Raw genomic sequence first — 27,148 nt, 5'->3', positions numbered from 1 at the left:
TCTAGAAGGTTCTCCGTGTGTATTCATAGTCACCAACAAGCTGATTGACATGTATATTAATGAGTGACTGGAGAGGTCCACAGAAGCCTGCTGGCACTGTAGCCAGCCAGGAACAGGCTGGTCCCAGCCGGTTCTCTCTGCCTTCTAGCCAGGCATCGCTGCTGCCTCAGCTGCCCCAGAAAGGGCGTGGGCAGTGAGGCCCAGGCCCATGCCTGGTCTGTAACCTGTACAACTTTGTGGGTCGGTGCCAGGACGTGGGGTGTCAGCTCATTCAGCTGCAGAATTTGGCCCCACTTCTTGGTAGCCTGGGGCAGGTTATTTCTTTGCTCTGTCTTGGTTTCCTTAGCTATACTACGAGGAAAATTATGCCAAGTTCCCAAGTAGTGTGTGGCCGTGACTTCCTGCCTGTGCTCAGACCCCAGGAGCGTCCAGTGCGGACACCATTGCAGGATTATTGTTCAGCCCTGGGTATTACGCAGGAGGACTCACTTTCAGTTTACTATAAACAAGCACAATTAACACTGAGCAGTGTTTTCATTAAAGCTCAGAGAAGTTGTTCTAAGGGGTTTTTTAGGGGTTTTCTGCCTCAGGGGCAAGGTAAAGAATGAACAGCTGTAGGCACGACTGTAGGCCGCTGATGCCTGCCTTCCTAGTGGCCTTTGGGGACTCGTGTGGCCCTCAAAGTAGGAGCTGTGTAGCACTGTAAGCATCCCTGTGAGAGCAGACCTGTTCAAGCACCTCGCTTGGGATTTCCTGGGCTCCCTCTCCTCTCAATCCCAGGCGATTGTCTGTCGTGCAGATCACCCTGCTTGAAGCCACCACCATAGCAGGCCTGGCTCAGGACTCTCTCCAGCCCCATCTGGTTGTTTAAAAGCTAGACCTGCAACTTCCTACAACTGATGACCTCAGGATGAAGGCCAGGTGTGGCCATCTGGAGTTTATTTTGACCTCAGAGGGCAAAGTATTGGGGGAGGGGGCCGGGGGAGGTCCCTGTGACTAACAGTCTTGTTAGGGGAAGTGTGTCCACTGGGCCACCCAGTCCTTGGGTGCTCCCCAGGTCTTAGCTGTAGGTGAGAGTGGCTCTAACTGTGGCTCCTCCAGTCCCTCACTGGCACCCCCACACAAGGCTACTTTGTGTGCACTTGAGTGGCCTACATAGACCAAAAGGCAAGTGTTCAAGTCTCCCGCAGGCCCCTCCTACTCTGAGCTGTTGGTCCAAAGCCCGTATAAGGACATAGAGGGGACAGGACAGCCCAGCCCACTTTCTACTTAGAGGCTGTGGAACCTGACCATGCTGCCAGGACAGAGAGACCATGGACTTCCTCTTGAATCTCCCTCAGGTACATTGCCAATGTCCACCACAGCTCACTGAGAATGGCTCATGGGCCATTCACATCTCAGAGGTTCCCGGGGGGTTGAAATGAGGACAGAGTCACAAGTCCCCAGCATAAGCTGTGAACATCCATCCACATAAGTACACGGTACCCCAACGTCCTTCCATAAAGGAGGGTGTGCTACTCCCATGCTGTCATCCACAGTCCTGGGGACACACATGTGGGTTGTGATAACCACACCAGAGTCCCTCCCGAGATGAGTCCTGGTAGAGAATTCTTATATTTCATATACGCATCAGGTTACTCTTTAGGGAGGAGTAGATTTTACTTACTCTGTAGCCCTGCCTGACCTAGAACTCCCTAAGTAAGCCAGGAACTTAGAGCCATCCTTTCCCATTGCCTCCTGAGTACTGGGTTATAGGGCTGTACCACTATGCCTGGCCAGCTACTAATTTATTTTTCCATTTCTCCTGTGAACTTAAAGCCTTGCTTATCCACCCCCCCTCAACCCCCAGAAAGCACAGTCATGCTGCCCATGCTAGACCTGTTGGGTGAGCATGATACATCCTACTTGCTGAGATGGCTATTGCTCCAGCTGGTGGCAGCTTGCCCAACCAGAGTGAGGCCATCTGGATGGGCATAACCTACAAGGAGTTGTTGGTGGCCAACCTGGGCCACGGGTTTCCAGCCTACTTAAAGACCCCTCCTGTTCCAGGAAGCACACATCCTGGTGGCCCTATCCCTCCCCTGGGCCAGGCAGTTCCTTGTTCTGGGTACCCAGCCAACTGAGTGCCTGATAACATCTTTCCCTCCTGAAAGTGAAGGCCCACCCTTGCACCTGCTCACCATACCTGACTGAACTGGGTTCACCAAATTTGTCCTCTGCCCAGGACACAGCGGGTCTAGTACTTTTCCAAAGTACCACCCTGAAATTGGCCAGCAGTAGATACTCAATTCAATTTCCTCTGCACAAAAGAGGCCAATGTCTACTGCTCAGGGGTAAGAGTGACCAGGGAAGCTAGGTGGAAGGTCTCTCGAGGAGCATGAAGAGAAACATGCAGGTCTCACAGCAGCACTGACTTCAGAGATCTCTCTGTGTGTCTCGTCAGTAGCCCGGGCTTGTCCCTGGCTGTATGTGGCTCTGAAAACCAGCTGCCCACTGGGAACTCTGCTAGGTGCCAGGCAGAAGGCTACGGACAGGGGAGTGACTGAAACTTTTTAAGTGTCCCCTAAGGAAGGGGGAGACTTTCTCATGTCCTACCTGATCTCAGTGCAGAACTGCCAGAAACCAACAGTAGCCCCATAAGAATCTGTCTTGTCAGCATCTTCCAGAATGTCCAGCTTCTCCCATTCTTGTCTCTCCTGAGCCTATATCCACTGGGAAGCTGCCCTATTGACCTTCAGAACCTGGGCTAGTTCTGCCCTGAGGCCTCATCTACACGGACCAGTCACAGCCTTGAAAGGGTGGGAAACAGTTCCCAGAAACACCATGCTGTGGAAGAGTTCAGAGTCTGAGTAATCTCCACAGAGTCCAGAAGCCTCTGGAGGGCCCAGGCTAGAGCTGACATTGGGCAACAGGGGGTAGAGTGTGGAGGAGGCCGTTAGGACCAAGGGTAACGTCAGCATAGCAGAACTCAGTGTAATTGGCCTTGCTTCCCATGGACCAGGACCTGTTTGCTATGTAACAGGCCAGCAGTATACACGATGTCTGGCATGGTGGGGTTTTTTTTTGTTTTGTTTTGTGTTTTGTTTTGTTTTGTTTTGTTTTGTTTTGTTTTTAAGACAGGGTCATCTTAAGTTGCCTAGGGTGACTCACTAGGTAGGAATTGATCCCCTTGCTACCCCAGTGCTGGAATAAAATAGGCATGGGCCACCACCAAGAGTGATAGACAGCAGGGCCACCACCCGGTCTCAAGGACAGGACTGATGAACCTACGGAAGATCCCAGTATCTAAGGGACATGTTGCATGGTGGCAGCTGCAAGCCGAACGAACTGTTGGGTGACAGCTCCAGAGTTGTCACAAGAGGAATTGGGAGGGCAAGAGGACAGGTTTCCTGCTAGACTGCAGGGATCCTGTCGTTAAAATACAACTTGTGCGGGACTGAGGACTCGACTCGGTAGAGTGTTTGTTGATTGTGCGTGAGGTCCTGGGTTCTGTTCGTGGCCCATTTTGGTACCTCATGTATGTGCTCACCAGATATGTCATGTGACTTGCATCAAGTATCTCAAATCTTGGGTCTCTTGCAGCTTGCCATAGGGTCTCCAGCATGCCAGTGGATAGCTGATCCCTAGAGTCTGATAGAAAGTTGGGAGTGGCAGAGTCTCCAACCCTCAACGAGGCCCTGATCCCGTAGAACCCTATCCACCAGGAGCTCATGGCACAGGCTATGTGCTGTTGGGAGATTATGAGCATCCTTAGGGGAGCTGGTCATTCTCATTATGGATGAAAAGGAGGGCGGCCTAGAGGGTTCAGAGCCTCGGTGGGATGCCCACTGCAATGGCCCTGGCTTTAGTTGAAAGAAATCATAGAAACTTGCTAAAATGCAGCTTCCTGGGCCCAGCACTCAGACTCTGGCCCAGCAGGTCAGAAGTGGTGTATGAGGCCCCTCACGTGTAACAGACCCTTCATGCGGTCTTCATGCACACATACCCAAGGGAAATTTGGCTGCTGATAGATAGCCTCAGAACTTGGACTTTAAGGGAAACCGGTCCCTAAGTTGTGGAAACTGTCTATACCCACAGTCGTGGCACCATAGTGCTCTGAGAGATCCAAGGGGATCAGCAACACACAGGGATCCTGGAGTCACCTGGGGGAGTCTGGAATAAACTGCCCCCGGGGTGAACTGCAGTAAGAACCAGAGAATGGTTAGTGGCCTGGGGAAAGGAGCCCTGGCCTGAGGTCACTTGGGGGACATCTGGGGACCCTTCTTCCCTTTATCTCGCCTTCACCTGGAGACCACGCTGGGCTCTTACATTTCTCTATTATTGTGCAGCAATGGAAAATGAGGCCCGAGGGGCAAATGTTGTTCCTGCCCCTCCCCAGGGGCAGGGTTGCACAGGGCGGGCAGAGTTTTGAGTCTCCCTGGAAGGGAAGATAGAACAGAACTCCAGGCGTCCCAGGTCAGAACAAATGTGAAGTGCCCAAGAGGCGTTTAGAACAAGAGAGGTACACCTCTGAATAGAACGCTCTTGCCACTTCTATGAACCCTTGGGCTATTCCAGGAAAGAAGGTAACAGGAACACCTGCGGGCTGTGATGTGGGGGCGGGGTAATTGCTGAGGGTCTGGGACGTCCGCCAGCTTCCGTGGAGTGTAGAAGGCCGGTGTCTGAACCCAGGGATGCGGAACCAGGAATCAGGTCAGGCCAGAGGCCCTGAAGGGAGCCACAGGACTCTAAGCCATTGGATCTGAGAAATGTCACCTCCTCAAAGAAGCAGGCAAAGGGAGGGAGAGAGAGAGGTCAGATTGTGGGTGGGAAGGCTGGTCCCTGCTCAGCACCAGGGTGAATGCTGCCTGATTGTCCTCAGGTCAGTGTGTGGAGGTGACCACAGGGTGATGGTCAGATGCCCACTTGTTTTTTGTCCTCGGACAGCAGTTCTGAGGCAAGCCTTGGCTGCACTCGGGATCCTGAGAAGGGAACACCCCCATCCCCTATGCTTCCACCAGAGCCTGGCTAACAATGCCCTCCAGTGTCACACTGCCAAGTGCTCCTGGGGAGGGAAACCACCCCCTCCCCACCCCCACCCCCCTCCACCCTGCTCTGACTCTACCAGCCAGGGTAAGACCTACAGAGGAGTCAGCCAAGTCAAGCTTTCCAGAAGGGGAAGAAGGCACAGCACTGGCAGAGGCCAGCTGTGGGGGTGACAACTGTCTTCCTGGGGCATCCAGCTATGGAGGGTGACAGCTGTCCTCATGGGGCATCCAACACATAGGAGTGAAGAGGGCTCTTGACAGCAAAAGAGGCCACGAAGGTAGTGGATTTCTTTTCTTTTCTTTCTTTCTTTCTTTCTTTCTTTCTTTCTTTCTTTCTTTCTTTCTTCTTTCCTTCCTTCCTTCCTTCCTTCTTCTTTCTTTCCTTTTTCCTTTCTTTCTTCCTTCCTTTCTTTATTTCTTTCTTATTTTAAGACAGGATCTCGGGTGGCCCAGAGTGACCTTGAACCTCTGTTCCTACAGCCTCCACCCCCCCAAAGTTCTAGGATCACAGATGTTCACCACCACACCTAGTTTAACATGGTATTGGGATAGAACCCAGGACCTCACGCGTGCTAGACAAACACTCTACCAGCTGAGGACAAGTTGTTTCTTAACAACAGGATCCATGCAGCCTGGGAGGAAAGTTGCTGATGGGTTCCCCCAGCTTTGAGGCTCTTCAGGAGGGTGGTAGGTAGTCAGACTGCTTTTTCCAAGTTCCCTCTTCACAGGTGAACCTGGAACGCATCAGAGGAGTTTGTCTTAACCCCTTCTCTTCCAAACGCTCCACAACAGCCTGCACTGTAGGGTGTCTGTGTGTCACACACACGTGTTCAGTGTTAATATGCATGCATTTCGTGTGTGTGTGTGTGTGTGTGTGTGTGTGAGAGAGAGAGAGAGAGAGAGAGAGAGAGAGAGAGAGAGAGAGGGAGGGAGGGAGAGAGAGGGAGAGAGAGACTGCATGCATGTGTCAGCATATGCATGCCTGTAGTGGGTGGTCAGAACTTAACCATCTCAGCCCCGCATGGACCCTCAGCAGCCATTGTGTGGTAGCCATCCATTCAGCAAGCTTATCAGTCTGTCCACACCTCCCCTCTGTGAGAGGGGAGGCTGGAGACATAGCTCAGTCATTAAACTGCTTGCTTAGGCACGGTTCTCGTGAGACCAGAGAGGGCTGACACAGATTCTTTGACCTTTACACCAGTGTAAAATATAGGCCATGGAGGTGCACATTTGTAATCTTAGCATAGGAAGTCTGAGACAGACAGATTTCCGGAGCTTTCTAGCCAGCCAGCCTGGCCAATTTTGTGAGTTCCAGGCCAATGAGAGAGCTGTCCTGAAAAGAGAAAAATAAAGGTGGCTAAGGCTGGCCCGGTGGCACATATCTCTACTCCCAGCATTTAGGAAGCAGACTCAGCGGGTTTTTGTGAGTTCGAAACCAGCCTGGTCTACATAGTGAGCTCCGGGACAGCCAGCGCTACATAAGAATCTGTCTGAGAAAACAAACAAACAAACAATAACAAAAGACAAACAGATGGGCTGCTCCTGAGAGACAGCACCCATTCTCAGTCATCAACCTGTCCAGGTGAGTGGCCATAGAGCCACGGGCCCACACTACCCCCACAACACACACATACACACACACACACACACACACACACACACACACACACACACACACAGCCTCCCACACTGGCTTCCGGAAGGCTGCGGAGGGTCTGTTTGATCAAGTCTTATTCAGGGAACTATCAGAGGTGGTTGGCCACTACCTGCTGCCTGAACCCCACCTAGGCCACAGGAAGCTTTTGTTCATACCTTGTACATAAATCTCTCATCACTCACCAATGTATGGGGGGCATCAGCCTCACCTGACAGTAGGACCGAGGGCTACAAGGGCCCAGCAACCTCAGCTGGGTATCTGCAAGGAAGGATCTAAACCTGGAAGGTGTGTGGGCCTACACTGTAGGAGCATCCAGGCCTAGATGGCCTGAAAGTGCACACAGAACAGTGATACCCAGGCCCTCATTTGCACACTTGGAATAAAAAACAGCATCCTAGGAGGTGAGCCTACAGGCCGAGTTCTCTCTCGCCTGTGTAGCCTGCAGTGGAAGCAGGGAGCCAGGGAGGATCCAGATTTCATGCTTCAGCCAGGAGACTGGGCATTGACAGGCTGACAGTTTCGCATCATTAAGGTCAAATTACATCAGTGGAGAGAACTTTGATTTGGGGGGGGGGGCATGACAGTGACCTTTCAAAGCTACCTGCTTTTGTATCTTTGGCAATGAGACAGGAAGGTCAAATTCCAATCCTTTCACGGTTGTCTATTGCTTACTGCACACACACACACACACACACACACACACACACACACACACACACACACACACATACACACACATGCACATGCACATACACACATGCACGCACACACATGGCGGGGCAGGGTGGGGGGGAATGATGCCAAGACCCAAGCTGAACAGCCTGTGAGTCTAGGGTGGGTGCTTGGGAGCCCCTGGCCAGCATCAGTTGACCTTTGAACTTCTTAACTGAGGAAGGGCCCTGTGGAGATCAGAGGGTTCCCCTGTCCATCCAGCAAGCTCTTCTCAGCTGGTCTCCCACAGCCCTGAGAGCTCAGGATAACCCCAAGAAGAGTCAGGAAGACTTCATGCCCTTTTGTATAGGAAGTGTCTTAAGTTGAGAGGCTTGCTCTAAGGCTTCCCCTGGTGCAGCAGAAGACTGTCTGTGGTTGTGGATGCGAACAACACCAGACCACCTATCTGCCATCTGAGGGCTGGAGGGGCCAACGGACGCCATTTTGATTCCTCTGAGCAAGGATACAGACATGACTATGGCAAGGGCAGCCCCACTTCCTGGGGAGCATATTCCGACATGCTTGCTAGCACCTCCCTGCTCACTGCTCCTCGACAGCCCCAGAGGCCTGGCATCAACCCTCCAAGACCTGCCCCCTAAGAGAAAGTGTCAGGGGAGAGCTAGACAGTGGAGCAGGAGTAGGAATTACCAGGAACCCTGGACCACAGTATGTGTTCTTTGCTGTGTGCATGAGCAGGCAGGACCTGCTCTGCTGTGCTACCTCTGTCCCTCTGAGGCCAGGGCAAAGGTCATCACCACCAAACACTCAGCCTCACTGAATGAATACACAGCCAAAGGACAGAGCAACAGGACCCAACAGACAGACACCCAGGGCTCCCGGGTGCCGGCTCTCTATCCAAATCCCCCACTAATGAAGTTGCTAAGTGTGGGCCAGGAAAAGCATGTGGCCTCACCTGGCCCACAGTATGTCTGCCTATAGATGTTGGAGCTACACTGAAGAATTCAGGAAACAGATCAACAAAACGGACAGCTAGGAAGCCGTGAGCCTTGTAGAGTTAGCCTTGAAAGTGTTGACACATTGGGAATTTAAATAATTTAGGGAGTGTGTGTGTACATGTGTGTGTGTGCAAGTGTGTATGTGCTTGTGTGCGTCTGGACTCCAGAGTCAATGGCAGGTGTCACCCGTAGGTGGGATCTAATTTGGATTTTGATTGTTTTAAAGAGTTATTTCTTTTATGGATATGAGTACATTGTTACTATCTTCAGACAGGCATCGAATCCCATTATAGAGAGTTGGGAGCCACCATGTGGTTGCTGGGAATTGAACTCAGGACCTCTGGATGAACAGTCAGTGCTCTAAACCACTGAGCCATCTCTCCAGCCCCTGTTTGTTTGTTTGTTTTAAAGTCAAGGTCTCACTATGCAGCCCTGGTTGGCCTTGAATTTGCTTGTAGAGCAGGCTGGCCTAGAACTTGAAAAGATCTGCCTGCCTCTGCCTCCTGAGTGCTGAGATTAAAAGCATATGCCACCACACCTGGTCCACCTTGGGCTTTTTTTCCTCCTCGCTGGCCAGAAACTCACCAAGTAGGGCTGGACTGGCTAGCCAGTGAACCTTGGGGATCCTCCAGTCTGCCTCCCAACAAGGGAGTCCTCAAGATTAAACTCAGGTTCCTATGCATCCAAAGCATTCATTTTAGTTATGTGAACCATCTCCCCACTACCTATAATTTCTTTTAAAAGAAACATGTACTCATTTATGGGTCAGGAGGGCAGTATGCACATGTGGAGGTCAGAGATCAATGTGTGAGCATTGGTTTTCTCCAGCATCGTGGGTCCTGGGGGTTGAAATCAGATCTTCAGCTTTGGCAGCAAACACCTTTAGCCATTGAGCCATCTCACTGGCCCTTTCGTTTAACCCTCGACAAAGGTCCTCTGACGGCCGATTAGCAGAACACCTGGAAATGGGTGTCAGCTTGGGTTCCCGGTGCACCCACACCTCAGCTGGTCCTCTCACTCCAGAGATCCCCTCTGTGACAGACTCTTCCTTTCTCTATCTGTGTTCTGCAGGCAGACGAGGGAGCAGGAGACGCCGCCTGACTTTTTTTATTTCTCTGACTACGAGAGGCACAATGCGGAGATCGCTGCCTTCCACCTGGACAGGTGAGTCCCCTCTCTTCACACTGCCAAGAGCCATGCAGACCCAGATGCATCTGTGTTCTCATGAGTGCCACCTACAGAGAAGCATGGGTCTGGTGTGTAGCCACCATCAAGTAGGCTAGACTGGTGGCTGGCTGGCTGGCTGGTGTGCCCCAGAAATCCTCCTGTCTCTGCCCCTCAGTGCTGGGATTACAAGCATGTGCCACTACATTTCACTGCTAAGCTGTCTCCCCAGTGCTACATTCTGCCTTCATTTGTGATCCTGGTGGGCACCGCCCTACCCCTAAACTCAGCAAGGGACAGCAGGGACAGATGGCACGCCATCGGGAATAAAGGGAAAAAGAAATAAGGGCAGAGAGAAGTGTGCGTGGGTTTGAACAGGTCAGGAAGGCACCTTGGAGGAAATGGTGCTTTAGCGACAATAGGTGGGAGGCTTTGTCACTTGTCTCCTGAGGGACAGACTTGACCAGCAGAATCTGGATCACTATAGGTTCCACTCGGCCCTGTCTGTACCCTGAGGAGCTGTTCACGGGCCTAACCCTCAAGTCATCTCTGAGGGGTACAGAGGGACCTCTTCCCAGGCAATAGAATCCCTCAAGACCCTCCTGACTGCACCACAGCTATGACTAGACTTAGATCTTAACTCAGCGGCCACTGGACTACCTAGACTGCAGAGTCCAACCTCCGTCTTTTTTTTTTTACAAGGTCCTGGAAGACTGGGGTAGATCACAAAACTTACATGGGAACTAGAAATTCTCAGAAGCCAGACATTTAAGCCTCCTAAACCCAGGAAGCCTTTCTGTGACAACGGTGACTTTGCACCATGAGGTCACTCAAGTCGCCTGCTTCTATACCAGCCATAAGGCTGGAGAGAGGACTCTGCTGTTAAAGTGCTTGCACCTCTGGGACCTATCCCCAGAACCTATATGAAAAGGGTGGTACAAGCTTAGAATTCCAAGGCTGGGGAGGTAGAGACAGGAGGACTTCTGGGGCGTGATAACCAGTTTAGCTCCATCAGGGAGTTCGAGGCTGCTGAAAGTCAAGGATGATGGCTCCTGAGAAATGAACCCCAGGTTGATCTCATGCGCTGCACCCACATGTATGAACCCCTATGTATACACACACATGAAAACGGAGTCATGAAGCTTAAGGTGGCAGGATTCTGGCTGTGGCTGTCTTACGAAGCCATTGGGGCCCCTTATCACAGGAACGTGGTCTGTCTATTCCTCCACCGAGGACAGCTCATCTCTACGTCCTGTGTCAGCAGGAAAAAGCTAGAATTGGGCATCTCCATTTAATTAAGCAAGCGGCAATGTGTGCAGAAAAAGCCCCATTAAGAGTGGGTAATTTAATTTAATTTCCTTTTAAATTTAGCCCTAGAATGGGGGCACATCTTATTTATCGAGTTGCCTGGTGGGGCCAGAGTCAGTGCATGACGCATAGAGGCTTCAATCCTTCTAGGGTTGCACACTTTGCTGGCACTGATGGTTCTGGGCTGCGCTGATCCTGAGAACCTCGTGTGGCAGAAAACTGAAGGGTAATGGTGGAGAAGCTGGCTGCTCCAGACCGCCATGAGGACCAGCCTCAAGAATAACGAACCCTTCCCCCACCCTTTCTTTCCAGGATCCTGGATTTCCGCAGAGTGCCTCCAGTGGCCGGCAGGATGATCAACATGACCAAGGAGATCCGGGATGTCACGAGGGACAAGAAGCTATGGAGAACCTTCTTTGTGTCTCCAGGTAGCTGGGGGTGGGATTGGATGGGGAACTCGAGTGGCTTAGGTCACGTGCTGGCCTTGGTCGTCTCTAAAAAGCTTAGGGATTAGATTACTCTTCCTGTTGCTCGGATAAAAATATCCTGACAGAAGCACCCTAAGGAAGAAAGGGTTTACTTGGCTCATAGTTGAAGAGTGCACAGTCTTCTGTGTGCGACATGTATGTGTGCCGATCTGCAGTCATATGGTCTCTTAGTTACACCTTCCTGTGCTCACACAGAGGGGTTTCCACTGTGCTCTAATGTGCATTTAAGTTAACTAATTTATTAATTGATTGGCTGGGATCTTTGTTGTTAAGCTGTTTGGTTGGTTTGAGTTGGGTTGGGTTTGGGAAGGGGGACAGAGGGTCTCATTCGATAGTCTAGGCTGGCCTGGAACTCATTATGTATACCAGAATGGTCCCAACTCTCCATTTTCCTGCCTTAGCGTCTTAAGTGCTAGGATTACCAGTGTTAGCCATCACATGTAGCTGTTGATTTGTTTGTTTGAGACAGAGTCTTGCTGTGTAGCCCAGGCAGGTCTTGAACTCAGGATCCTCTTGCCCCAGCCACCAAAGTACTTGTTGACGGGACTCAACCACTACATCTGGCCTGCTGTATATTTTTAACTCCAGCCTCTCTCAGAAGCTTCTGGTAGCCTGGCCACCAAAGCCCTGCTCTCCCAAACCTTTCTAGATCAGCCAGTGAGACTGTCGCCTGGAGATGTGGCAAGTTGTCCTTCTCTGAGGGCAAAGCAGCTGGCTATAGATCTCCAGCTATAGATCTCCAGTGCCTTATAGGTCACCACTGGATACCCTGCTTTTCAGGGAGATTGTGTGTTATGTGGCTGAGGTATTCACACTGGTGAGACTTCAGACTTCGGACTGTGGGTCCCTTGAGCACACAGAAACCAAGTCGTGTCATACTTATCTCAGTGGGCCTGCTACCCATGCTGCCGCAGGCTCAGTTAATATATCTGCTCTCTGAGTTTTCCTGTGGTCTGGACCTGTGATGGGCTGTTTATTTCAGGTCTCTCTGATGCCCTCTCAGCTTCTGGCATGCACCTCCTACCATATGTGTGTGTGTGTGTGTGTGTGTGTGTGTGTGTGTGTGTGTGTGTGGCATATATGTGTAAGGTGGTATAGTGTGGGTGTGGGGGTATATACATATGTGTATGTGTGTGTTATGTAGGTATATGGGGTGTGTGTATAGTGTATATATGGTGTATATGGTTGTGCTCCTGTGTGTGTCTGTGTGTCTGTGTGTCTGTGTGTGTGCGTGCACATACAAAGTTGATCTCAGATACATTCCTCAGTTCATCTCCACTATTACTGAGCCAAGGTTTCTTTCTGAACCAAACCTCACCAATCCCTACTATCCCAACTAACCAGCTAACCCTAAAATTCCCTGTCTCTGCCTTCTGGCTACTAAGGCTACAGATGGCTGCCACAGCAGCCCAACTTTTCCTGGAGCTCAGAACTCTGGTCCTCATGTTCCGCACTTTGTCCACTGAGCCATGTCGTGTGCTTTTGAGATCGGGTCTCGTGTGGCCCAGGCTAGCCTGAAACTCTCTAAGTAGCCAAGGATGTCTCGAAGATCCTGATCTTCCTGCTTTCATTTCCCAAGTGCTGCCATGACCCAGTTTGAAACACATCTATTTTTGTCTGTCTGTCTGTTTGTTTGTTCTTTTATTTTGTTTTCCGCAGTGCTGAGGATGGAAACTTGGGCTTCCTTCATGCTAGGCAAGCACTCCACCAAGTGGGCTACCTCCCCAGCCTGTAGTGTACTATATATTCTGCATTACGCATTCGGAACTTGCCAGAAGTCCCATAGACATCCTACAAAGAAGAATGAAGTGTTGGGATGGAGGCGAGGGAGTGCAAAGCGGCTGCCCCCCCCCGTCCCTCCCCCTGGAGCCTCACTCTCCTGATAGTGCAGGCAGGCTGGGCACTCCGGTGCCTCACACCCCTGCAGTTCCCGCAGATACATCCAATTAAGGCCTTCATTAGCTTTATCTTCCGTCTGGGTGGCTCACAAAAGCCGACCTAAAAGCTCTAGCTTGTCGCCCCTGCAGATCAGCACTCAGGTTCTTTTTCTAGCTGTATTCATAAATGTGCCAGAATTGAGGCCAGGAACCCACGCCTTGCTGAAGCTCTACTTCCCACCATCCACCGTCTTAGATTCCATTGATAAGAGGAAATAGAGCAGCTGGGGAGCTGGCTCAGCAGGTAAGAATGCCTAGCTCAGAAGCATGAGGCTATGAGTTCAAATCCCCAGCACCCACATAAAGACAGGGCATGGACGCTCATATGCTTGTAACTTCAGTGCTATACAAAATGGAGACAGGCGGGTCACTTAATCTGGGATTCCAGATAAGATACAGTGAAAATTTGTCTAAGGGTATAATGGCTTGAACAGGGCACCCAATCTCTTATCTGGCCTCTGTGCACCCATGTGCATGTACATACACACACACACACACGCACGCACACACACACACACACACACACACACACACACTTATACCACACACGCACGCACACACACACACACACACACACACACACACACACACACACACACACACACACACCATGCATGCCCAAAATAGAATTTCTTCAGTAGTGGAGACACAAATTTGTCTTTCCTTGGATCATGGCGCTTAGCCCCTTGTGACCATCTATCTAGAGCTGGACAGTCCTGGGTAGAGAGTCGCTGGGGTTGGCTGTACCAGAAGCACATTGCTCATCATCGCCTGGGCCCACCAGACACCCTGTGCTGCAAACAGAACATTCATTCAAAGAGCTGAAGCTTATCTCAACCTGGGTCCCCTTGGGTTTCTGCTAACGGTCTCACCTTGTCCCCTGCCTGCCTCAGCCATAGAGACTGACCCTGATGACCACTCATTGCTGCAGCCTCGGGTCTTAGCATCTCTGCCATCCGACCCCAGTTCCTTCCACGCCGGCAGGGTCGAACCGCCATACCCCCCAGGTTGTGAATACCTCTTAGGTACCTTGGCTGAGCTGCAGCCTGGCTGCGCTTGGAGACCTCATGGCTTCTTGTCTTTCGCTGCGCCGTTTGATCCAACGTGTGTGTCTACTCGGATTGGTGTGCATTCATTTTGATGTGTGCGGATGTGTGTGCTCACTCATACGGGTGTGTGTGCACTTGCTCCTGTTTGTATGCACTTGTTCACATTGGTGTGTGCACGCATTCTTGTGGGTGCGACTCCTTCACATTCCTGTGCACTTAATCCATTAGCAGGTGCGAACGTGCATATTTCTGGAGACCAGGGAACACCCTTAGGTCTCCTACCTCAGGTGATGGCCACCTTGTGTGTGTGTGTGTGTGTGTGTGTGTGTGTTTTGTTTTGTTTTTTCTTTTTCTCGGAGCTGGGGACCAAACCCAGGGCCTTGCGCTTACTAGGCAAGCACTCTACCACTGAGCTAAATTCCCAACCCCCTACCTTGTGTTTTGAATCAGGGGCTCACTGATCACATTAGGCTGGCTAGCCAGTGAGCCCAGGAACCCTTTCATCCAGTACCCAGCTCTGGGATTACAAGCACATACCACCATGTTCAGCTTTCTTCTGTGGGTTCAGAGGATGGGCTCAAGTTTCCATCTTATGTGACAAAGCCCTTACTGGCCAAATATCTCCCCAGGCCCAGTTGCAACTTTTAAAGTGATTTTTACCCTATTCTCAGAGGCACCACTGTTGGGCTTGGCTGGCCTGTGGCTTCCCAGACCCAGCAAGTATTCCGTCTGCATTGTCTCGAGTGAGGACAGGAAATAAAGATGACCCTGAGCAGGTCAGACAGGGGTCTAAATGCCAGTCACTCAGTCACTGCTGAGAACGATCTCTTCCAAGGACACACAGGCTGGATGATGTCACTCACCTCAGCCACCCCCTCAGAGCAGAGCTGCAGGCTCAGCACTCAGGCTAGCGACAGTTGTGGGGCCAGGTAACACAGCCCCCAGAGCTCTCGGATAGCATGTGGATGGTAGGACAGCCATTGGGAAGTCCACAGCTGGGGACACAGATGGACAGCACTCCACCTCCTGACAATCGATGTCCGTATCTCTGCCCAGACTGGGAGGGTTCAGCTGTTCCAAGCACTTTGCTAGTCTCTCCTGCTTCCCTGGATGGGTCTGTGAGGCAGGTGTCAAATAGTGGTCTGAGTGTACAATTGCTCGTTTGCAGGTATGTGAGGGTATGTGAGAGGGTACGTGCACATGTGGGCTCATATGTATGTGTGCAGAAGTCAACTGTGGCTACCATTCTTCAGGAGCCTTTAACCTCGATATATATAAGATCTCTCCCTGACCTGGAGCTCACTGAGTGGGTCCAGAGAATCTCCCATTTCTATTCCCCAATGCCAGGACAAGTGTTCACCACCACCACAACACCCAGCTTTCTTCTTCTCCTTCTTCTTCTTTTTCTTCCTCCTCCTCCTCTTCCTCTTCCTTTTCCTTCTCTTCTACTTCTTCCTCTTCTGCTTCTACCTCCTCCTCCTCTTCCTCCTCCTCCTCTTCTTCTTCATCCCCTTCTCCTCTCCTCCCCATTCTCCTTCTCCTCTCCTCCCTCCCCTCCCCCCTCCCTCCCCCTCCTTTTCTTCCTTTCCTTTCCTCCTCTTCCTCCTCCTCTTTCTCCTCCTCTTTCTCCTCCTCCTCCTCCTCCTCCACCTCCTCCTCCTCCACCTCCTTCTCCTCTTCCTCCTTAATGTGGGTTTGAGAATGGAGCTCAGATATCCATGCTTCCCCAGCAACTGCTCTACTTGCTACCTCCCTGGCTCCCCGGATCGTATTTAAGAAGTCACCTACCAAGCTCAGTGCTCTAAATACAGACATCTGTGTAGTAATTCCCTCCGTCACCAGGACAGGACCCTCAGCCTCCTGCCCTTGCCAGCCTATGCTGCCAGCTGTCCCACCTGGGCCACTGTACTCTCTCTGCTTTGGTCCATTTGGGGACCCACAGATGGCCTCTTAGCTTTGGTTCTGTGACCTCGGCACTGTGACCTCAGGATTTGCCCGTGTCACTTCGAACATCCTCAGAGTCAGTCCTGTATCCCTGGAGATGATGTGTCAGCCGTGGCATTCCACATCCAGGTCAGTTCTTACCTGCCGGTGCCATTGGATGGATATAGTTGAGGAGATGCCCCAACATGAATCAGAGGAACCAGGACAGGCAGAAGCAAGTCCTGAAGTCCCTGGACTAGGTTTTCTGTAGCCTAAGGCCCCCAGAACCCCCGCTGAGGGACGGTAGATAGACATCTCATGCGGGTCTGTGGGGTTGAAGTGGCAGTCATAGATGCGGGCTTCTGAGACAGGAACCACTGAGGTCATCCAGTGCAGAGTCAATGTGTCGTGGGCTGATTCATTTTGAAGCAGTGAAGGATTCTGGATTTCGTCTGGTTTGATTTGATTTGATTTTTTTGTTTGTTTATTTGTTTCTTTTGCCCATGAACATCCACAAGCAGTTGCTCGTGGAGCCCATTGGTCAGAGCCAGGTGTCTTCCCTTCGATCTCTCTCATCCTTGGATTTTTTTTTCTTGAGACAGGATCCCTCACTGAACCTGGAGCTTCCAGATTCAACTAGGCTGGCTGGCCATTAAGCCCAGGGAATCCGACGGTTTCCACCTTCCCTGAAGCTGGCATCACAGGCGTGAGCCACCGTGCCCAGATCTAGGGATCTCACTCAGGCTCCTGAGGCCCTGTTCATTTTTAATAAACCAGAGATGGAGCTAAACGCTCATCCGAGGAGGTGAGACGCATCTTTTGTTGGTGCGGGCTCCCTGCCAGCCTCAGCGGGAACCCCCAGATGATTGTCCCGCACAGCCCATAGACTTCCTATACTGAGTATCCGCCATTGTCATGTCACCTTCTCCCCATGTCCCCGTGCAGCTGCTGCTCCCATCAGCTAGCCCACCACTCCCACTCTGCCGTTCATGGTGAGGCTCCCAATCAGTTACTAGTTAATGGTTACCTCCCATGGACCCCAAGAATCTTCCTCAGCTGTCAGGGGCCCCCTAAGGTGGTTTATTTGGCCCGGATGGTTCCCTCTTGACATGCAGCAGAACGAATGACACTGGCCACTCCTAAACACACTCACCTCCACCTAGCTGTCCCTGCCAGACCACTCTGCCCTGTCAGCCAGTTTCTTCCAAGAACCTTCCAGATGTCTGCTTTCCTCTGAAGCACAGGACCCTGCAGGCAGCTTTGATCTTACTTTAGAAAGCCAGGTCTGTTTAGAGTCCCCGTTTCTGCTTTGCTTGCACTTCTAGATCCTTCCGCTGCCAAAACTGCCATTGCTGCTTCTGGGAGTTAAGTGCAGCTGGAAGAAGCCTTTGATCACGGCAGACACCCTTCTACTTGTGAGCAGCTCTGCTCTGGGTCAGTCAGGGAGGAGCGTGGCCCTCCCTTCCAGGTGGGGCAGGCCTCAAATGGGCCTTCTGTAAGCTTGACTCGGAACCTTCAACTCCATCCAGAATGCGGTGTAACTACTGGGAAACAAAGTTCAGACAGGGCAGATAACCGCCCCAGCACACAGCTCACAGCTGAGAGGCCAGCTGAAGCCCCCTAGCTCTAAGGAACACGCTTTTTGCTGTCTCTGTGCTGTCTTGAAATTTACTCTATAAACCAGGCTGACCTCAAACTCACAGAGACCCGCCTGCCTCCGCCTCTGGAGTGCTAGGATTAAAGGTATGTGCCACCAGCACCCGGCTGCTGCCTCTGTTTCTGCTGATATGTCTCATATACCCTGGTCATCTCTGCCCACCCTGTTTGCTTCTGCAAAGCATTCGTGCCTTCGTGGCCACAGGTCCCCACCCTGGCCTTGGTATCTCACAACATAGATTAGTTTTGTCCCTCACTCAGTCACCTTTTTCTTTACTCCCTTGTTGTCTGGCTTTGGCAGGTAGCCATGGGACTGTCTGTCCCAATGGTGCGCAGCCCAAATGCCCTTTGAGGAGGAAGTAGGTTCCATGTGGATCTTCTGCCAGTGGAAGGAGTAACACCCGAGTAACAGTCAGTATGTCTGCAGCCTTTGTGTGATGTGGCTGCCTATGTTCCGGGGCACATGTCCCCCCGTGGGAACTCCGTTTCTGCTGAGTTGACCCTGGTAGGAGGACAGGCCTGTCTTGGACACTATGACCTCTCCAGCCACGGCGTAGGATCCACGAAGTAGCCATGTGTTAGCTCATGATGGAAACCTGGCCTGGGATCTCACCGGCCCCATCTTCAGGCCTTTGGAAGCAGGACACCCACTGCCCCAGCAGGCTCTCTGACCTGAGAGAGTACAGCCTTCCACAGCTCTGCCTTTGTTAATATGGCTCAAAAGATGCTCCTTCAACTCCAGGTACTAGGCCACCTCAGCTTTGCCCCTAAGGTCCCCTTGTATAATTCTTAGCCCTGCAGCACAGGTGAGGCCATTGAGCACAGTATGGGCTCCACCTCTGGACACACAGCTTTCAGAACCCCCCACCCCCACCCTAGGTGCCTCTGTGAAACCGAGTTGTATGGAGCAGAAACGGGTTTCCTTTCCTCTCGAAGCATGGTAGGCTCTGAGCTCAGCTTAGGTAGGGCCAGCAGGCTAACAGAGGCATCCAATTTCATGGTTCTGGCCAACAAGCGACTGGATAGGAATTTCCCTCCTGGAGACTGTGCTAGGACCTGGCCTTCGATGCTTTTCTGTCCTAGGCAGAGGTGAAGGAGTGAAGCACCTGGAGCTGCAGTGGGCTGGACTCCTTTTGATCTTTCCCACCCTAATTACCCCAGCAACAACTGGGGCAGGGGTGGGGGGTGGGGGGGAGCCAAGAAGGGAAGGGGGAAAGCAAAGGCATGAGCCTGGCCAGCCAGGACTTGTATGCCCACGGGTGTGTCAGGGATTGTAGAAAATGCATGCCCTCTCCTACCCCTGCCCCTTCCAGACCGTTCCCCAGCCTCCTTCTCCTCCGGAGGCTGTATGACCTAGGTGTGCTTTGAAGAGCTTGCTTTATGTTATCTTTATTTATTGTGTGTGTGTGTGTGTGTGTGTGTGTGTGTGTGTGTGTGTGTGTAATCCAGAGCTTGATATCAGATGTCTTCCTCAACTCTCCATCTTACCTTTTTTTTTTTTCAGATCAGTATCTCTGATTAAACCTAGAACCATCCAGCTCCAGGGATCTTCCTGTCTGAACATCCCCAGTATTGGGGTTACAAGCACACACAGTCAATGGGGAGGTGACTTAGTTGGGAGACTGCTTACCAAGCCCCAGCAAAGCCAGAGTTCCCTCCCCACATGTGCATGTAAATCAGGCATAGCACCCCTGCCATGCACCCCTGCCATGCACCCCTGCCATCCTGGCACTTAGGAGTTGAGGCAGGAGTTCAGGGTTAGAGACCAGGGAGTAGCTCAATCAGAAAAGTGCTTGCCTTGCAAGCCCAAGGACTCCAGCTCGATCCCCAGACCTCCTGTTTAGAAAGTAAATTAAAGCTGTGTGTCCACACATTTGTGATAATAGTTATAAAGAAGGGGAGATGGGGGCCCCCTCGTGCTTGCCAGCCAGTCAGGCTAACCCACTTGGCAAGTATCAGGCAAGAGAGAGACCCTGTCTCCAAAACAGGGTGGACAGTGTTTGAGGAACGGCATCTGAGACTGTCCTTTGTGCTCCCCCACAGATGTATACACTTGCATGCCCAGGCACAAATGCACGGGCGCGGGCACACACACAACCACACACACACAACCACACACACACACACATACCACACATACACACACACACACACCACACACACACACACACACACACACACACACACACACACACACAAAACACACACACACAAAACACACACACAGACACACACACAAACCACACACACAACCCCCACACACACACACCCACACACAACCACACACACACAAACCACACAACCACACACACACACACAAAACCACACAAACACACACACACACACACACACCACACACAGGTCCAAGTTCATCATCTACATAGTAAATTTGACACCAGCCTGGACTACCTGAAACCCTTTCTCAAAAACAGGAAAAGAAAGAGAACTGTTTCCTTTCTCTGGTGGTGGTGGGCAGTGTTTCGGTGGCCTCTTTCCTTTGTGAGTCACGAAGGCTGGTACATGGAGACGTTTCCACATATCTTATGTGCTGTGAACCCAAGCTGGAGCAATCGGGTCAGAGCCAACCCTGTGTGTACTCTCCCTGAGAGCCACCAGGCTGTCTTCCACGTGTCTTCCTCATTTGATGGCCCTGCTGGTGTCCCAGGGCTCTGTACCTCCTTGACACATGTCACCAAATGGCTCTTTAGTCACAACCATCCAAGAGGGTGTGAGATGGTTTCTTACTGAGGGTTTGGTATGAATTTCCCAGATGAAAGAGATACTGAATGTGTTGCCTTGAGCTTTATGACTGTGGTGTGTGTGTGTGTGTGTCTGTGTCTGTGTGTGTGTGTGTGTGTCTGTGTGTGTGTGTGTGTGTGTGTGACTGTGTGTGTATCTGTGTCTGTGTGTCTGTGTGTGTGACTGTGTGTGTGTCTGTGTGTGTGTCTGTGTGTGTGTCTGTGTGTGTGTCTGTGTGTGTGTCTGTGTGTGTGTATCTGTGTGTGTGTGCCTGTGTGTGTGTCTGTGTCTGTGTGTGCGACTGTGTATGTGTCTGTGTGTGTGTCTCTGTGTCTGTGTGTGAGTCTGTGTGTGAGTCTGTGTGTGTGTGTGTGTCTGTGTGTGTGTCTCTGTGTGTGTGTCTGTATGTGTGTCTGTGTGTGTGTCTCTGTATGTGTGTCTTTGTGTGTCTATGTGTCTGTGTGTGTCTGTGTGTCTGTATATGTGTGTCTGTGTGTGTCTATGTATCTGTGTGTGTCTCTGTGTGTGTGTGTCTGTGTGTGTGTGTCTATGTATCTGTGTGTGTCTCTGTGTGTGTGTGTGTGTGTGTGTATCTGTGTGTCTATGTGTCTGTGTCTGTGTATCTGTGTGTGTCTGTGTGTGTGTGACAGTGTGTGTGTCTGTGTGTCTCTCTGTGTGTCTATGTGTCTGTGTATCTGTGTGTGTGTCTGTGAGTGTGTGTGTACATGTTCATATGTGTTCACATGTGTGTAGGCCAGAGGTCAACTTTAGGGGTCCTTCTTTAGGCACCATCTACTTTTTCTTCTCTTCTTTTTGAGACAGGGTCTCTCACTTCTACCTAGAATTCACCAACTAGGCCACGTTGGCCAGCAGTGAGCCACAGGGTCCTCTTGTCTCGCCTCCCAACATGGGGATTGTGAGCCTGTCATACTCAGCTTTTTACAGGAACTCTTTACATGGAACTCGGGTCCTCATGGTTCTGATGGTCTTTGCCATTGGTCTACTGATCCAGATCCCATTCACTTTTTTTTTTTTTTTTTTTTTTTTTTTTGAAACTTATCTGCTCATGGCTTTGCCTGTCTGTTGCTTTGCCCACCCATTAAGTGGTTCCTTTGGGGGCTGGGCTGTAAGGGCTCTTTGCAGGTAAATACTAGAACTTCTTCTGGTGAACGGTTGGCATTTTCTCCACTCTCGGGAGCCTGAATCGATCTTAGGAGATCAGAGCGTGAGCAGGAAGCAGCTCTCACTTTGACAGGATCTGACTTTGACTCCCTGTGGCTGGAGTTCTGTCCAGACTTCCAGGGTATAGGATAAGAGGTCATGGCGTGTGGTGGCCCTGGAACAGTACTGTGGGCATTGCTAGGGGTGATGGCCACTGACTGGATCTATCCTTCTCCAGCCAACAACATCTGCTTCTATGGGGAGTGTTCCTACTATTGTTCCACCGAGCATGCCCTGTGTGGGAAGCCCGACCAGATCGAAGGATCCCTGGCGGCATTCCTTCCTGACCTTTCACTGGCCAAGAGGAAGACATGGCGGAACCCCTGGCGTCGTTCCTACCACAAGCGAAAGAAGGCAGAGTGAGTCAGGCACCCGGGACTTAATGAGCCAGCCAAGGACACTGGGCCTGCAGTGGCGGTCAGCAGCCCACACCTCAGAGTCAAAAGAGGTAGCAAGAACAGTGCACTTGTGCCGCTCTGAGATGGTGGCAATGGTATGTCTTGGTTACTGTTGCTGACAGTCCTTCCTCATAAGGGAGGCATGGCGACAGAAGCATGAGGGTAGCTGGTTACAACCAAGAAGCAGAGAGAGATGAGCTCACTTTCCCTGTTTTATTCAGCCCAGGACCCCAGCCTAGGGAATGGTGCCGCACATACACATTCAGAGTCAGTCTTTGCTTCAACAGTTAAACCTCTCTGGAAACATTCTCCCACACACACCTGGAGGTGTGTTTCCAGGACGATTCTAAATCCAGTCATGTTGACAATATTAGCCACCATGGGGCTCCTACGATGTAGAACAGGTGCTAACTGATACTGGTATTCCTTTTTTTTTTTTAAAAGATTTATTCATTTATTATATATAAGTACACTGTAGCTGTCTTCAGACCCACCAGAAGAGGGCATCGGATCCCATTACAGATGGTTGTGAGCCACCATGTGGTTGCTGGGAATTGAACTCAGGACCTCTGGAAGAGCAGTCAGTGCTCTTAACTGCTGAGCCATCTCTCCAGCCCATACTGGTACTCCTTAAAACACAACCTCCCCCACCCACTGCCTGTCAGGTGCTAGAAAACACACACACACACACACACACACACACACACACACACACACACACACACAGCCCTGGACCCATCTAGGGCAAGAAGAATAGCTCATCACCTCCCAGGCCTCTACTCCTATTAATTCAGCCTGTCCTAATGTGTGTCCCTAAAGACAGACATCCCCATTGCTAACCCTCCTTACAAAATGTGAGCCTACTGGCCCCCGTGCTCTACTGAGCCAGGCAGCACCAAATAATCTAGCCTTGACCTCTCTCTTCACTCAGAAGAGAGGCCCTCATTCTTGGTTTCCCACTGTGTCCCTTCTCCCCCTACCCCCCACAGGTGGGAAGTGGACCCCGATTACTGTGAGGAGGTGAAGCAGACGCCACCCTACGACAGTGGTCACCGCATCCTGGACATCATGGACATGACTGTCTTTGATTTCCTCATGGGTACGTCCTGCAGGGCGTGCTGGCTAACCAGGAATGCCTAAACACCTTTGACTGGGGGCACCGCATGGTGACCCACAGCTGAGGAGGGGCAGAGGCCTCTGAGCAGCTGTGCGTGCTTGTCCCTGCAGGGAACATGGACCGGCATCACTACGAGACCTTTGAGAAGTTCGGGAATGAGACCTTCATCATACACTTGGACAACGGGCGTGGGTGGGTCTTCTGTGCTCTGGGAGACCCTGGGAGACCCTGGGGTTCTAGCCATCCTCACCTGTGGGGGGGACTAGCTTAGCCTGAGAAGCAGTCACTGGGACAGGGGGATCCCCTGAGAGGTGGGGCCTAGAGCACATCAGGGTGTGCATCAGTGGGGAGGTGGAGACTCCCTATCATACCTTCCTATTACCCTGGGGAAACTGAGGCCAAAGGGCCCTCTGCTTGATGAGAAAGGCCAACAAACAGTCAGTTCTGCCTGAAAGAGGCCATTAACCTCTGCTTAACAAAGCAGAATCCCTTCCAATAAAAAGAAAACAATGAGCGGTGGCTCAGTGGTTAAGAGCACTGACTGCTCTTCCAGAGGTCCTGAGTTCAAATCCCAGCAACCACATGATGGCTCCAACCATCTGTAATGAGATTTGATGCTCTCTTCTGGTGTGTCTGGAGACAGAAACAGTGTACTCAATATATAAAATAAGTAAATCTTTAAAATAAAACAAAACAAAAAATAGCCCAATACTGCCAGTGCTGAGCATGGCCAGGGTCAGTGTCAGTATTGATGAACCTTTGAGATTGCCATGGTCCTATGGCACCGCAGTACTGGGAGGTGGGACCCTGAGGGCCCTGGGCCCAGCCTGGCTTTCCAGCTGCTAGGGTCCTGACCACTCTACCTTCATCCCGCAGGTTTGGGAAGTACTCACACGATGAGCTTTCCATTCTAGCACCTCTTCACCAGTGCTGCAGGTATGTGCCAAGCCTTGCATGGTCTCTCACAGCCCTCGCGGCAGCCAGGCCTGCTCCCACCCACTGGAGCACCAGTACACAAGGATCCACAGACCAAGCCCACACCACTTCACTGCCCAGGCCTCTTCCTGACCACTGCTCCCTAAGCCTTACCGGGGCACCTCCCACCTGTAAGGACCCAAGGCCCAAAACAGGCTGTAAGTTCAGATAGGGTCCCTCTCTCCTGGCCATGGCTTCAAGATACACCCACAATACCCACCCTCCCCCCCATCCCCAGCAGCTGGACATAGATTCCCAAAACAAATGAGTTATCTCCCTTAGGAGACACAGAATGCACCTGGCCAGGTGAGGAGGGACAGTCTCTAGGAGAGCAGTCAGCATAGTCTTGGGTCTGCCCTCGGGACATGGGGTGCCCATCTTGCCACGCGTCTTTCTGGATAGGATTGTAGTCTAGAATGATGGTTTCTTAACCTGTGGGTCACGACCCCTCTGGGGTCAAATGAGCCTTCCGTAGAGGTTGCACATCATATATTTACATTCTGATTCATAACAGCAAAATGGCAATTATAAAGTAGCAGTGAAAATAATTTTATGGTTGTGCAAGTCACCACAGCATGAGGAACTGTACTGAAGCAGCTACAGCATTAGGAAGGTTGAGAACCACTAGTCTAGAATGACCCATCTCCATGTCACAGACTCACGAGGCCTGGTGGCTCGGGCCTCTTGTCTCTTTGTCCGTCCCCTCTGTTTATCTCTCTGATTCTGTTCATGTCTTTCTCTACACCCCTATCTATCTATCTATCTATCTATCTATCTATCTATCTATCTATCTCTCTCTCTCTCTCTCTGTCTGTCTGTCTGTCTGTCTGTCCATCTGTCTGTCCATCTATCTGTCTGTCTATCCATCTGTCCATCCATCCGTCTGTCTGTCCATCCATCCGTCCATCCATCCATCCATCTATCTATCTGTCTGTCTGTCCGTCCGTCCATCCATCCATCATCTATCTATCCATCATCCATCCATCCATTTACCCACCCATCCATCCATTTATCCATCCATCCATCCGTCTATCCGTCCATCCATCCATCCATCCATCCATCTGTCCATCCGTCTGTCTATCTATCTATCTATCTATCTATCTATCTATCTGTCTATCCATCCATCCATCCATCCATCCGTCCGTCCGTCTATCTGTCCATCCGTCCATCCGTCTATCTATCCCACCCATCCATCCATCTATCTATCTATCTATCTATCTATCTATCTATCCATCCATCCATCCATCCATCCATCTATCTATTCATCCATCTATCCATCCATCCATCCATCCGTCTATCTGTCTATCTGTCTGTCCGTCCGTCCATCCATCCATCCATCCATCCATCCATCCATCCATCCGTCTATCTATCTATCTATCCCATCTATCTATCTATCTATCTATCTATCTATCTATCTATCTACCTATCTATCTATCTCCAGCAATATGTCTCCTCTCTCTCCAGCGCTCCTACTCTCTTTCCTTCCCAGTAGTGACACCCTACTCTCTCTGCAGGATCAGGAGGTCCACCTACCTGCGGCTGCAGCTGCTGGCCAAAGAGGAGTACAAACTGAGCCTGCTGATGGCCGAGTCCCTGCAGCATGACAAGGTGGCACCCGTGCTCTACCAGCTGCACCTGGAGGCCCTGGACCGGCGGCTGCGCATAGTGCTGCAGGCTGTGCGAGACTGTGTGGAGAAGGATGGTGTGAGCAGTGTGGTGGAGGACGACCTAGCCACTGAGCACAGAGCCTCCACGGAGAGGTAGTGACCACGCTGCCCCGAGGAAGGAGGAGCACAGAGCCTATCCACCTGTGAATTCAGTGAATTCGGACGGGATTGGTCACCTCCCCCCCATAGTGTGACCTGCAGTAGGGAGCATGGGGTCTCCCTCATGGCTCTGATAGGGATGTATGGGCCTCCGGTTCCAGCAGAAACCAGCACTCGGAACATGCAGCAGAGTGGCCAGCGCTCCGTCCTTCCCATAGGGAGGGACCTTTAACTCACTATTTTGTACTTAACAAAAGGCTCACACTCCTGTCAATGAAGTACCACCCAGCAGACCAGAGATCACCTCCGGGCCACTTCAAGGACCCTCTATGATGTGATCACACTCTGGCCCTCAATCACAATCCACTTTCTGCTCCCCGATCCTGGCCTCTCTCAAGGCCGGAGAGCTCTCGAGAGGGGAGGCTGTGATGGGCATCACGGCCCGTGTCGGAGCAGATGGGCACCCAAGAGTGGGTTTTGGATGCTAATGACCAGCTATCCACTGTCGGCTGCTACACAGCGGTCAGGCCTTACTAGTTGGTGGTGGGCACCGCCTGCCCTGTGCTGAGCTCTGGACAATGGGTGTCAAGACACCACACAGAGCCCATGGCGCCAGGACAGCAGGCCAGCCTTGGGACCTTTTTGTGGAGTAGTTTGCAGTGAGGTAACGGTGCAATAAAGTACAGCAAGCGTGTGCCATGGCTCTCGGGTGGGGACTCACTCCTCGACACAGCTGTCCCCCTAGACAGCCCCCGAATGTGGCTAAGCTCTAATCATACGGTATCTGTTTGATGTGGGTCTTCGGCCTGCCCAGCACCCAACAGATAAGTAGGCTAGCAAGGTATATGTCCCAAAGGAACAGGTCAAGGGAGAAGACTGGAGGTCAGCCATGTCTTGCCCCACTCCTGCAAAGCTTAGGGCCCATGGAGGAGGCCCTGCAAGGGTGGGATCCACACAGCCCTACATAGGGCCACGACGTACCTGAGCAAGAACCATAGAAGGGGTTGCCCAGGGGCCCATGAGAGCTACAAGCCATTGCACCACTGGCCCCAGAGC

At 51.5% G+C, this 27,148-nt stretch overlaps 1 protein-coding gene across 1 annotated transcript in view; it reads left to right on the top strand.

The window, feature by feature from the left end:
- Fam20c (FAM20C golgi associated secretory pathway kinase) overlaps nucleotides 1-26,786 on the top strand; it is a 57,255-nt gene extending 30,469 nt beyond the window's left edge. Inside the window, exons 4-10 of the mRNA XM_032886717.1 lie at nucleotides 9,423-9,515; nucleotides 11,136-11,251; nucleotides 22,015-22,195; nucleotides 23,224-23,333; nucleotides 23,462-23,543; nucleotides 24,228-24,287; nucleotides 25,841-26,786. Coding sequence (XP_032742608.1) covers nucleotides 9,423-9,515; nucleotides 11,136-11,251; nucleotides 22,015-22,195; nucleotides 23,224-23,333; nucleotides 23,462-23,543; nucleotides 24,228-24,287; nucleotides 25,841-26,090 — 892 coding nt within the window. The 3' untranslated portion in view covers nucleotides 26,091-26,786. The remainder of the gene's footprint in view (nucleotides 1-9,422; nucleotides 9,516-11,135; nucleotides 11,252-22,014; nucleotides 22,196-23,223; nucleotides 23,334-23,461; nucleotides 23,544-24,227; nucleotides 24,288-25,840) is intronic.
- The last annotated feature ends 362 nt before the right edge of the window (nucleotides 26,787-27,148 follow it).

Source organism: Rattus rattus, chromosome 16 (assembly GCF_011064425.1).
Source record: "Rattus rattus isolate New Zealand chromosome 16, Rrattus_CSIRO_v1, whole genome shotgun sequence".
Lineage (NCBI taxonomy): Eukaryota > Metazoa > Chordata > Mammalia > Rodentia > Muridae > Rattus > Rattus rattus.
This window is presented reverse-complemented; position numbering and strand designations above follow the sequence as displayed.